Source organism: Petaurus breviceps, unplaced genomic scaffold (genome assembly GCF_028583685.1).
Source record: "Petaurus breviceps papuanus isolate PSGF00001 unplaced genomic scaffold, PetGlider_PUasm1.0 175, whole genome shotgun sequence".
In the NCBI taxonomy this organism is placed as follows: Eukaryota; Metazoa; Chordata; class Mammalia; order Diprotodontia; family Petauridae; genus Petaurus; species Petaurus breviceps.
The window spans coordinates 40,076,791-40,089,072 of NW_027185764.1; the positions used below are offsets into that span (position 1 = coordinate 40,076,791).

At 32.5% G+C, this 12,282-nt stretch overlaps 1 protein-coding gene across 1 annotated transcript in view; it reads left to right on the plus strand.

Moving 5' to 3' along the window:
* The window catches only part of RASA1 (RAS p21 protein activator 1), a 121,858-nt gene that overhangs the window by 53,008 nt on the left and 56,568 nt on the right, over positions 1–12,282 (plus strand). Inside the window, exons 5-8 of the mRNA XM_069085069.1 lie at positions 255–372; positions 2,361–2,392; positions 8,481–8,533; positions 9,702–9,852. Of these exons, the coding sequence (XP_068941170.1) occupies positions 255–372; positions 2,361–2,392; positions 8,481–8,533; positions 9,702–9,852 (354 nt within the window). The remainder of the gene's footprint in view (positions 1–254; positions 373–2,360; positions 2,393–8,480; positions 8,534–9,701; positions 9,853–12,282) is intronic.

Below are 12,282 nucleotides of genomic sequence, written 5' to 3' on the forward strand. Positions count from 1 at the left end.
TGTGTGTGTGTGTGTGTGTGTGTGTGTGTGTGTGTGTGTGTGTGTGTGTGTATAGTCTGTTCTCTGGATTAGTTGATGCTTTGAATCCTAACTCTTGTGATATGTCATTTTATCATAGCATACATTTTTTACTTACATATTTTCCCCTAATCTAACTGGTTTGTAGTGTGGCAAGATGATTTTAAAATTTCCTTTTTAATATTTTTTTTTACTGTGACTTCATTTTTAATAACTTCAATATTTTTATCCTTAAGTTTCCTAAAAGGAGATATGTTCATTGTTCATAATGAATTAGAAGATGGATGGATGTGGGTTACAAATCTAAGAACAGATGAGCAAGGCCTTATTGTTGAAGATCTAGTAGAAGAAGTGGTAAGTGGTTTTCTTTTAATTTATAGAGTTCTGCATTCTTTAAAAGCCTCGGGAAACTGAAAATGCTTAAGGGACTCTAGCTGTGATTGAAAAGTATTTGATGAGAAAGTTTGGTTTCTATTTATACGCTGTTTTACTAAAGGGTGCAGAAGGTTTTTTTGCTAATATTCATGTGTAATGAAGGTTATAATGTTAGACTTCTAAAGTATATTGCTTAAAGAATCAAATAATAGAAGCTTCTGTGCATTTTTGAAACTCATTTTGAATCTAAAGACTAATACCAGTGCATATTGTGTGTGTGTAGTTGTGTACTAGTCTTAGGATAACTGCATATTGAAACACTACCTCAGATTTACCTCATAACTTTGAAATGGTTATTAGTGCTTCAGCAGCAGATTCCTGTCCTTAGTATTTTGCATGTTTTTCCTGTTTCTAATTATTAAAATTTTACCCTTTTAAATTTCTCCTTCATTTGTATACTACATGGCACATCACTTTTTTGTTCACGTGACAATTAGTTATAAACAGGGGAAATGTCTCATTACAGTAGTGCAAATTAATTTTAGATCCATATTTGTAAATGTATGAATATAGTAGAAAGAGCATCTGAATCTAAATCTCATCTATGCTATTAACTGTGCAACTCTTAATTCTCAGTGAGAATTAAGGTCACTTTACTTCTTTGGGCTTCCCTATCTGTATGTCAGGTGAGGTCATCTTAAGTTTTTTTTCTAGGTCCAAAATTTTGCAAATATATGTAATGGGGAAAAAATTGTTTTATTACTAAAATATGCTAAAATACAGTCGTTAATATTTTCAGAATTTCAAAATAAATGTATCCTTTTCTGGTAACTTCGAGTATGATAGAAAACTAAGGGACCTTTCTCCTCCCAAAAATATGAAACTTCCTAGACTATGCCATGAATCTGGTAAGGTGCTAGTTCCTGCCTTCTGATGACAGCTTCAAAAAATGAGATCAGACATTTTTATCTTTTACCTCGTTGTCCACTTGATGAAGTGGCTATCTGGGGATCGAGGGACAGTCTTTTTGTTTTACTTTTTGTTACATAGAACAAAAATATCTTGGGGCTGCTAGCAGAGATTTGAATCTCTTACTATAAAATGGTTAATATACATGATTTTGATTTAACTATTTGTGTAACAAGAAGAGTTAAAATGGTTATGAAAGTCCTTTGCTAAATTTTCTGAATGAGTTATATTTCACCTGTCTGTGGCAACCGGAATTTAAAAATGTGTTACAAATTTTTGTGTACTGTCCTCATTTAAAAAAAAAATCCACAAAAAAACCTTTGTTAACCCTTGTAATGTCGGTTTTTTAATGAAATAATTGTTTATATAGAGCAAGCAGCACTGTTTTATCTAATTTGAATTTGTTTCATTTAGAGTATTAGTGCATGCCAGCTAACTCTCATTCATAGAAGAGAAATGCTAAAACTTCTTTTTTAAATTTAGCTAATTTATTTCTCCCCAATTATATGTAAGAACAGTTTTTAACATTTGTTTTTAAATTTTTGAGCTCCAAATTCTCTCCCTCACTCTTTGTCCTCTCATTGTTGAAGAAGGCAGGTAATTTGATATATAGGTTTATAGTTGTGTAGTCATGCAAAAAATATTTCCATATTAGTCATGTTGTAAAAGAAAACATAGGACCCCCTTCTTCCCCCCCAAGAAAAATAAAGTAAAAAAAGTAAGCTTTGATCTATATTCAGACTCCATTAGTTCTTTCTCTGGAAATGGATAGCATTTTTCCTCATAGGTCCTTCAGAGTTGTCTTGGATCATTGTATTACTGAGAATAAATACTAAGTTTTCTAGAAAGAAAGCATCACATTAAGACAGATGTGCCTCCCTTGATATACACAAACAGATAAAAGGTGTGGATTGTTTTAATTTGAATATCTGATTTCAGTAAAACTTCAAAACAGATTATATAAAGTGTAAAATAGTAATGTATCCCTCTTTAATTAGGGTCGTGAGGAAGATCCACATGAAGGCAAAATGTAAGTTAATATTTTATTTTTCAAAGTCACCAAGCCATAAGACTGCTCTAGTTTAATATTTATAATAATTTAATGTTTACTAAGCTAAATTTTATCTTTTTATTAGTGGAGAATATAAATTCATACTACAGTTGAGGACATAGGGTAAATCTTATTGCTGAAAGGGATCTTAAAGGATATTTGATTCAGGGAAGTGAATATTTAATATATTTAAGATTAATAGTTGTTTGTTTTAATTATCTCCAGGAGACAGATCTTTTTTAAAATCATAAAGTGGTATTATATATGCTTAGAGTTTTTTTTTTAACCACTGAGCAAACCAATTTTCCACAAACAACAAATTTATCACAAATCATTTTCTTATAAGTACTTCAAACTGTCTTTTAACTTTTCTGCTGTTCCAGAGAACAAAAAGTCATTGATGCAAAAGTTATTATTATGTTTTTATTATGAATACATTTCTGAATATATCCTCCCATCCTCTTCCCAGCAAGCCTTCCCTTCAAATAATGGGGGAAAACTGTTTCAGGAAAACCAGTCAAAATATTGACTATGTCTGATAACATATGTAGTATTCCACACCCTTGGTCTCCTACTTATGCAGTGAATGAATGGAAAGGTGCATTTTCTCACCTTTTTGAATAGAAGTTTGGTCATTTTAATCATAGTTCTCAGTTGTTGCTTTTTTAGTCATGTAGTCACCATGTATATTGTTTTCTACCTTGTATTTATTTCACTTTGCATCAATTCACTTAAGGGAGGGAAAAGAACAAGCAGTTATCAAGTGCTAAGTTCCAGAGGCTGCTAAGTACTTTGCAAATATGATTTCATTTGATTTTTTAAGAATTTACTTATTTCTTATCATATAATAATAGTCTGTTACATTCATGTGCCAAAGTTGAACCCTTTCCCAATTGATGTGTACCTATTTTGTATCCAATTTTTTCCTGTCACAGAAAATGATAAATATTTGTGTATTTGTAACTTGCTGGCTTTGACTTGGAGTAGACCTCTAATGGATTCTCTGGGTCAAAGGACAGACATTTTTACTTGTTTAGCATAGCTTCAAATTGCTTTTTAATACGGTTAGATCAGTTTACATCTCTACTAACAATAATCTAATGTACCTTACTTCCCACATCCCCTTCATTTGTGTTTCACTTTTTATTATCTTCATTGGGTGTTTGAAACCAATTGTTTTAATTTACATGTCTCTTATTAGTGATTTGGAGCAGTTTTTCATGTGGTTGGTTCTTAATAGTTCAATTCTTTTGAGAAATGCCTATTTATATCTTTTGACCACTTGTACATTTGGAGATAGTTCTTGGTCCTATATATCTGTGTTAATTCCTCATTTATTTTGGATATAAAACTGTTTTAGCAGAGATACTTGATAAACTATTTTTTTTCCCCATTCAGGAGTTTTTCTTATCTTGGTTGCATTGATTTTGTTCATGTGATACTCTTTTTAATCTTATGCAGTGAAATTATTTTATCTTTTGAATTTTTCAATTACTTCTATCTCTTGTTTGACTAAGAGTTTCCCACTAGCCGTAGTTATAAAACATAGCTATATTTATCATCCTCCAAGTTTTTATATGATGACATTTTTCCTTTTAACAAGGTTTTTCTTAAAACTATTTTCAAAAATGTTCCCTCAGGTAATAGTCTTGTTCTCTGAAACTCGATTTTATTTCTAATAGCTTGTTTTCTGTGGGAAAATGTTCACATTTTTTTTTTCTTGACCAGATACTTTTCTTCATTTCTTAAAAACCTTTTCAATGTCCTCTCATACTGGTGGTGAGAGGGGAGGGGGAGTCACTGTGGATTCCATCTATTTTAGTTAGTGAATATGTAATTCTTGGTTTTCTTTCATAGATCCTCCCTGCCTTTTTCCTTTCTGCAATCCTCATTACGAGTTATTTTCATAGGTCATGCCTTTCCTTTTCAGCACCTCATTTTATTTCAGTGGATCACACTCTTTCCATAATACTTTTGGCATATGCAGATGTAATTCAGTTTGACCTTTCCATTGTTTGTTTTGTCTGTTATGTATTCTTAACATTTGGAACATAAAACAGTGAACTGTTAAATAATCTTGCCTAGATTTCTCTTATGGCACATATATGAGCTGCATTTTGATCATACCTGACATATTATTATTTGTATCACCTGATCTAGAGAAACTCTTAGCAGATTCATGAAACATTGCTCTGTTTACAGTATAAAATATGAATAACCCTTTTGGTTTGCTGTTCATGAAAACCCAGTCTAGTCCTGTCTGTTATCTCTTTAAAAGATAATCTCTAGTATTCCTTTATGTGATCTCTTTAGGCACATTTTTGTACTCCTTGTACTTGAGTACAACACATATTTCTTGACTTCTGTATTTTGCTTATGCCATTGTTCTTTTTGCAAAATGTTGCCTGACCGAATCCTCTCTATTTATTCAAGTCTTAAGTTTTAAATGGCTACTGTAGATGATTGTTCTATGAAGCTTTTCTTGTTTACTCCACAATAATCTTTTTTATAATTGTCTGTGCCATTCTGTCAGAAGAGTTTGAGGTGAATTATAGAATTAATGTCAGAGAAGCCAATAGAAGAGAGAGTGTCAGGAAGGAGTAGGTGAATTTTCTGCAGTGTCACATTTAGAGAAAGCAAGGAGGATAAGAATTCTTGGCTGTTAGGAAGTAATTATTCACCCTGAAACCATTTTTTGGTGGAATGGTAGATAAGAAAGTCAGATTCCCTTGAGGGTTAGTGGGTGGTGAAATGGAGACATTCACTACATACTATTATTTAAATAACTTTGATGTGTGGGAGCATAGAGGAAGGAAAAAGTGACTAGTAATATTACCAACTTCTGGAGATTCACTTGGGCACAAATGAGTGTACCAAAATGTGATGACTGAAGCATTTCCTTCTCTGCTGCTGATTGAAGGCAAGAAAAGAGGAAGGTTATATGAGTCAGCTAGTTAAACTTAGATAAGACAAGACTCTTATTTAAGAAATTATTTATAAAAAAGTTTTAAGAGAAACCTTGTTAAAAATAAAAGATTGCCTCGTATAAAAATTTGGGAGAGAATAAGTGATGGTGTATTTCACAACCAAGGGTAGGGGGGAAAGTTCTAGCTAAATAAAGGAAAAACACATTTGTAAAATATAAAAGTTAAAAATAAATTTTAAAATGACTTGGATTTCTGGACCATAACTTGAAATAGAAAATAGTGGAGTTTTTGTTTGGTTCTAGAACTATTAAGGAATCACTAGATTTTATTGAGTAGGGAGTATGAACTAGTCAGGCCTATGCTTTAGGAAAAAGTGTCTTCAGTTGAATGTTAATGGAAGAAGTGGGACTGAAAGGAGAGGAAGAAGAGAAACAAAGAGTAATTGATTTTCATTGAGTTTAGCTGAAAAGGTGAGAAAAAATTCAGCATGAAGGCTAATGGAGAAGAATAGAAGGTGGTGAGAGACTTATGGATGAGGGAGACAAGTGCATTTGTAAGCGGCTAGGAAGAAATCGTTTGCTAGGGAGAGAGGTTGAAGATGAGAGAAGTAGGCATGCTCATATGAGCAGTTTACTAGAGAAGATTGGAGAGGGTAGAATCAAGGATTCATATAGAGGGACTGGTCTTGGCAAGGAGAAGGATTGCTTCATCAGAGGTCTAAGGAAAGGAAGAGATAGTGGGGGCTGATTTCAGAGAGATGTGAGAGGAAAAGAGTTGAAAAAAACTCTTGGTGAATCACTTCAATTTTTTGAGTGAAGTATAATGTGAGGTATTGAACTTAGGAGGATGGGAGGAAAAGATGCTATAAGAGTCTTGATAAGAGAAGAATAGTTTTTCTCACTGAGTGGAGATAGAGAATTGTTTGGGGAGGAATAAAAGGATTGCTTTGCTGCAGTGAGAATCCACTTGAGGATTTGAGATTTGGGAGAAAGTAAAAATCAAGACCAATGAAGGAAGCTACTGCAATAGTCCAAGTGAAAAATAATGAGGGCCTAAAGTAAGGTTATAATCATGATTAGAGAGTAAATGGATACAAAGGATATTGTAAAGGTTGAATCAATAAGATGTGGCACTTGATTGTGTACTTGAAGTAAGACTGAGAAAAATTAATGAGGAGTCACTGAAGATTCCAAACTTTAATTTGGAGTGCATCCAGTCTGCACAGTTTCATTACTTCCACAAGCCATAGCATTTGAATGGGACTAAAGGAGGTGGATGGTAAGAACAATCCAAGATTAGGAATTGACAAGGTGGTGATTAGAGAAAGAAATAGGGGGCAAGGGATTGCAGAGTAGAAAAATAATGACATTAGTCCAGTGACTTTTTCTCAGTTTGACCTCTTTGTAATTTTTGACACTCATCAGTCCTTCTTCTTGGACACTGCTTACATGACAGTAATCACTCCAGTTTCTTCTTTCTGTTTCCTTAGTCTTCATTGTTTCACCATCATCTGTATCCCACCAGATAAGCTGGGTGTAATACAAAACTCTTTCTTGGGTCATGTTTTCTGGATCTGCTCCCTTGTGTTCTGTTATTATTTCTCTGTAACTAATTAATACATCTGCATATCTAGCTCTAATCTCTCTCCTGAGCCTAAGTCTCGCATCACCCTTGCTTGCAGATGTGCCATAGGTCTTTCCAATATAGCATGTTTAAAACAGAATTAATTGCACATTCTTCTACCCTCGATTTGTTCCTAACCAAATTTATCTATACATTTCTCAAGGTCATCATTATCCTTCTGGCCACTCGGGTTCAGAACCTCAACATCACCATTGATTCCTTATTAATTCTTCTTAATTTTACTCTTAAATATAAACCAGTTGCAAAATCTTAAGTCAGCTTTTATAGCATCCATATTTTCTTCACTCAAGCTTTCTACCCTCTATGAGGCCCTCATCATTTCTCACTTGGACTATTGCAATAACTTTGGTTGGTCTTGATTAAAAGTTTCTCCTTCATCTTCCACACAGCTGCTATCACATTCCTAAAGCATAGGTCCACTGATGGTCACTATCCCAATCAAGAATGTTCAGTGATTAAAAGAGGGGGAAGGGAGGACAGAAAATAAAGCTCCTTTATTGCCTCTGGCAGGAAATAAAGGCTCCTTAGTTTGACGTTGTAATCTCTTCACATTCCGACTCCCACCTACATTTCCAAACTCAGTTCACATTACTTTTCTTCATATACTCTATGTAATATGCATGTTAATTTTCATGCTTACTGTTTATGAACTTGGAATTCCATCTCCTGTTTCTTTGCTTTTGCAGTCTTTCTCCAATGCTTAGAATACTCTTTCCTCACCTTTTCCTCTTTGCCTTTTGAGTCCTTAGCTTCCTTAAAGGTTTATGTCAGATGTTACCTACTCTACCTTTTCTGATGCCCGTAATTGTTAGTATTCTGTTCTCATGTCCCAAGTTATCTCTCTCTTCTCCACCCTGGGCACTCTCCGCCCCCCATCTGTTTAGATTTTGTATCACTTTGAGGGAAGATACGTTTTTCATTTTTGTCTTTGCTTTCCCTGTGCCTAGCATAATGTGTTGCGCATAGTAGGAGCATCTAAGTGCATCATATTTGAAATAGTCAATGATGATTCTAAGGTTCTAAACTTCAATTTTTAGTGAACCCAGTCAGCATGGTTTCATTATTTCTACGGACAGTAGCATTTGAGTAGGAATAAAAGAGATAAATGGTGGAAACAAACCAAGGTTAGAGTTTATTGAAGTAAATTGAAATAAATTGACTTGTTTTGAAGAAGACTTTTGAACTTCAAAAGTAGAATAGATATTGTAAGTTCCTTTTTTTAGGAGCCTTGCAGAGCAGGGAGTGGGGAGGGGGGTGGAGGCTAGGGATAGAGGTTGTTTGAATTGAGGCTGGTTAGCTCCTTTTGGAGATATTGTAGAAGAGATTTGGGGTCAAATAGGGTTTCTACTTCTGGCTTTTTCTGTAAGTTGATTTTTCACCCAGTGCAATGTGTTTTCTTTGAATAAAGACTTAGTGAATTGACTTTTAGCCTTTATCCATCCATATTAAAGCAACAAAGATACACTTTTGAATTTTCTCTTTATTTTATTTTTAAGATGGTTCCATGGGAAGATTTCCAAACAAGAAGCTTATGCTTTATTGATGACAGGTATATATATTCTCACTGTTACTGTGTACTTTAAAAACCTAAAAATTAATTTATTTCATGTATTTCAGATATTTTGTTTATTCCATGTTTAATTTATACATAATTAATTGTTACTTGGTAATTGATACTAATTGGGTTGTATATGACATTGTGGATGCTATCCATCTAAGTAGTCACTGGCAAGTTGGATAATCTGTCAGACCTAGTTCCTTATTTATAAAATGAAGATGATAATTTGCATTCCCTTTTTTCAAAAGGTTCTTATATGAAGAAAATGCTTTGCAAACTTTAAAGCACTATACATATATCAATTATTATCTGATAAGCTCACTAGCTCTTTATTTAAAAATGTTGATTTTTGGAGAATAAACTCTTAAAAGTTAGGCAAGGAAAAGAGTTGAAATTTTAAAGACTTTTTGGTTTGTTTTTGTTTTCTCTACTTTTCATTGCAAAAATAACATATTTGTATAAAAATATGTGTGTGTGTATTTAAAACTTTTTACTACCATGTTCTAAGACATCAAAGGAACTAATTACAACTAAAGTAGCTTACACAATTGGGACTTATTGCAAATGCATTGCATTTTAACTTTTCTAAGAAATTCTAGTTATTGAGACCTATTTGATGAATTTCATCCCTTTGTTCATCACCAACCATATAAATTTAATTAACCTGATTGACAAAGGCATCTCTTTTAGAAACACACATACAGTAATGAGATAATTGTGAGCCAATTATAATATGAATTTAACTTTTAAAGTCTTCAAAGTTCAGTGGACTTTAAAAATTTTTTTTGAATGATTACCTTATTATAAATGAGGCATTTATAGAAATTATTTACATTCTCTAAGGTCATGAAACAAAATGTTTTAATGTACTTTAATGTACTTTGGTATGAAGTTAAGAAAGGTGGCATGTCACAGAAAGAGAATTAGATTGAAAATGTCCAGGAGAAAAGCCCAGTTAAAAAGTTGTTTAGAAAATTCTTAGGAAAAGCATGTGTACAAGCACACATACACACACACACATATGCACTCATTCTGGTGTGTGTATGTATCTGTATCTGTATATTTTACTACTTGTGCATATAAGATGTAGCCAGTTTGTGGAAGGTTTTAGGATGACTGAAGATATAAAAATAATTAGTATTTTATTGTATTTTCACAGTAGGTCAGGTTTGCAGTTTCCTTGTGAGGCCATCTGATAATACTCCTGGTGACTATTCACTTTATTTCCGAACCAGTGAAAATATTCAGCGTTTTAAAATATGTCCAACACCCAATAATCAGTTTATGATGGGAGGTCGATACTATAACAGGTGAGTTATAAGAAATTTGGGTTTTTATCTGCTTTTAGCAGTCTGGAATAAATTTTTATTGTCTTTATATTTGAGCTCTTGAGATTTTAAAAAATCATTTCCCAGTCTTTAAAGTCACATTGCCTTTAAATATTAATTGGCAACTATAACATGCTCAGATATTGTTCAGAACACCCCAAATGATGATTAACTTAATTTGTAGTAACCTGAAGGTTAATTTGTAGTAACCTTTTTTATTAAACTTGAATTTTATGATTTTTCTAAAGGATGAAATGATTAGAATGAGTATTAGGTAAAACATGTGTAGTATTCTTTTTTTTTAAAGCTAAAAGATTTTTTTTCTTTATGGGAAAGTTCATTAAAATGACCTCAGATGCCAAAAATATGAAAAGAAAAGAAGAGTTAAAAAATACAATTAGATAACTTCTTTTGGGATTCCTAATTTTTAAGTCTTGACTTTTAGCTTGGATAGCTAAACTGCAAGGAAATTACAAATCAGATTTCTAACAATGAGTCTTTTGCTTAGGAGCAAAAACTCAAGTGAAACTTTTAGCCATTAGACTGATTTAGAAAAATAAAAATTAGCACAAGGAAACCTAACAAGGACCCAGCATTTTTGAAAAAAGGAAAACATCTTCTATTTTATTTGCTAGGATAAATGAATGAGTAGAATTTCCTATACTTGATATTTAGAAAGTGACATTATTCTCTTCTTTTGGAGGACAGAATCTGTTCTTGAAAGATTTTGCCATACTTTATTCTTTTAATAGAAGGCATTTTATTTCATTGCAATTAGAATTCCCCTCACTTTCAGCTTGGCCTCTGAGTGAGTAGAGATCTAACATCTAGTTTATCAGAAAAAATAATTAAGTTCTCCTAATGTTAGGACAGACATTTACCTGATGATATTAAAACGTTAAGTGGAAGTCGTGAGGCTAGGCAGTTGGATTCTCTTGCATAGCTTATATATAAGCTCCTTTTGAGTAACTTCAGCGTTATAGTCTGGTTCTAGATACCGTCACTGAAAATAAGTCTAGGTCCAGTTTGAGCAGTTCATGAAAGTAAATTAAATTTTTGCATTGTCCAATTTTCTAGTGGTCTGGAAGACAAGCCAACAATTGAAAACTTAATATGTATACTTAACTGGATTGACAGAGGTTGTTGAAGATCAGATGTTCCAAGTATATACTTATTTGAAAGTGTATTGAACCAGTTAACTTCTATATAACCTAAAGTATCAAAGCTTTACAAAGATAGATTTTTTTTTCTGAATACCAGAAGCAGTTTTTGTGGTAGTAAGAAAGTCTTTTATGATAATAAAGGGCACTATTGAACAACAAGGGAAAAAGATTTGGTTTAAATTTCTGTATTTGTCATTTGCATATATTGATTAAACCTGGCAATGTGAAATAATTTCTTTAAAAATATGCCAATTGCTTTAGCAACTAATCTTTATTTTTCAGACTTCATTATAATACAAATGTTGTATTTCTAAAACTAAAGAAATTGTGAACATTTCAGGGTTTTTATTTTTTAAGAAATCCAAATGTTATTTGACATGAATGTGTAGATGGTGTTCTTTGTGGAAAATATAAAGTTTCTTAACATTATTTAACAGAAGCAGATAATCTGTTAGGAAGTTTATGCTGTCAGTTTTGTATTGTCTATATAAGTTAAGTATCCTTTAGAAGTTTATCTAATACAATTATAGCTTTCTTACCTGTTAAAGTAAAAGTAAAACCATCCTTGTTGCTTTTTATGTGAAGAGAGGTAGTGACTGTGCCTACATCCCCAAATCATTATGCCCTTTATTTAACTGGTACCTTTTATGATGGGATTATTGATGTTTTGAATAGCTTTGTAGCCTGAATTTAGGGAATAATAGGAATAACAAGGCACATATTTATCAAATGACCAAAGTTAAAGTCACTGCAGATTTTTACAATAAAAGAGATGTGATTTCTGACCAAGATTAATAGAACTTTATTTTTGAATTGGCACAATTAAGTGGTCATCAGCAGACACTTCATTTTTAAATATGAATAATCAACATTTTAAAAATTAAATTTGGTTATAAGAATTTTTTTTCCTCAGAAAACTTATCACAAACGGAGCCCATGGGGATATTCAGATAGACTTTCCTCTTTGTAAATTTAGAAGAAATCTATTAGATCTATTATCTACTATCCTCTTTGTGATATTTATTACTACTCTTCCTTTTTTTTTGTAATAACATTTAGAATTCAATTAATCTATTCATCTTTTTCATCTGATTTCTTCAAGTCATGTTTTCACTTTGTGATAATTAATTTTGTGCCTTTTTTTTCTTCTTTTTTTTCTTTTTGGAGGGCAATTGGGTTTAAGTAGCTTGACCAAAGTCATGTGTGTGTGTGTGTGTGTGTGTGTGTGTGTGTGTGTGTGTGTGTGTGT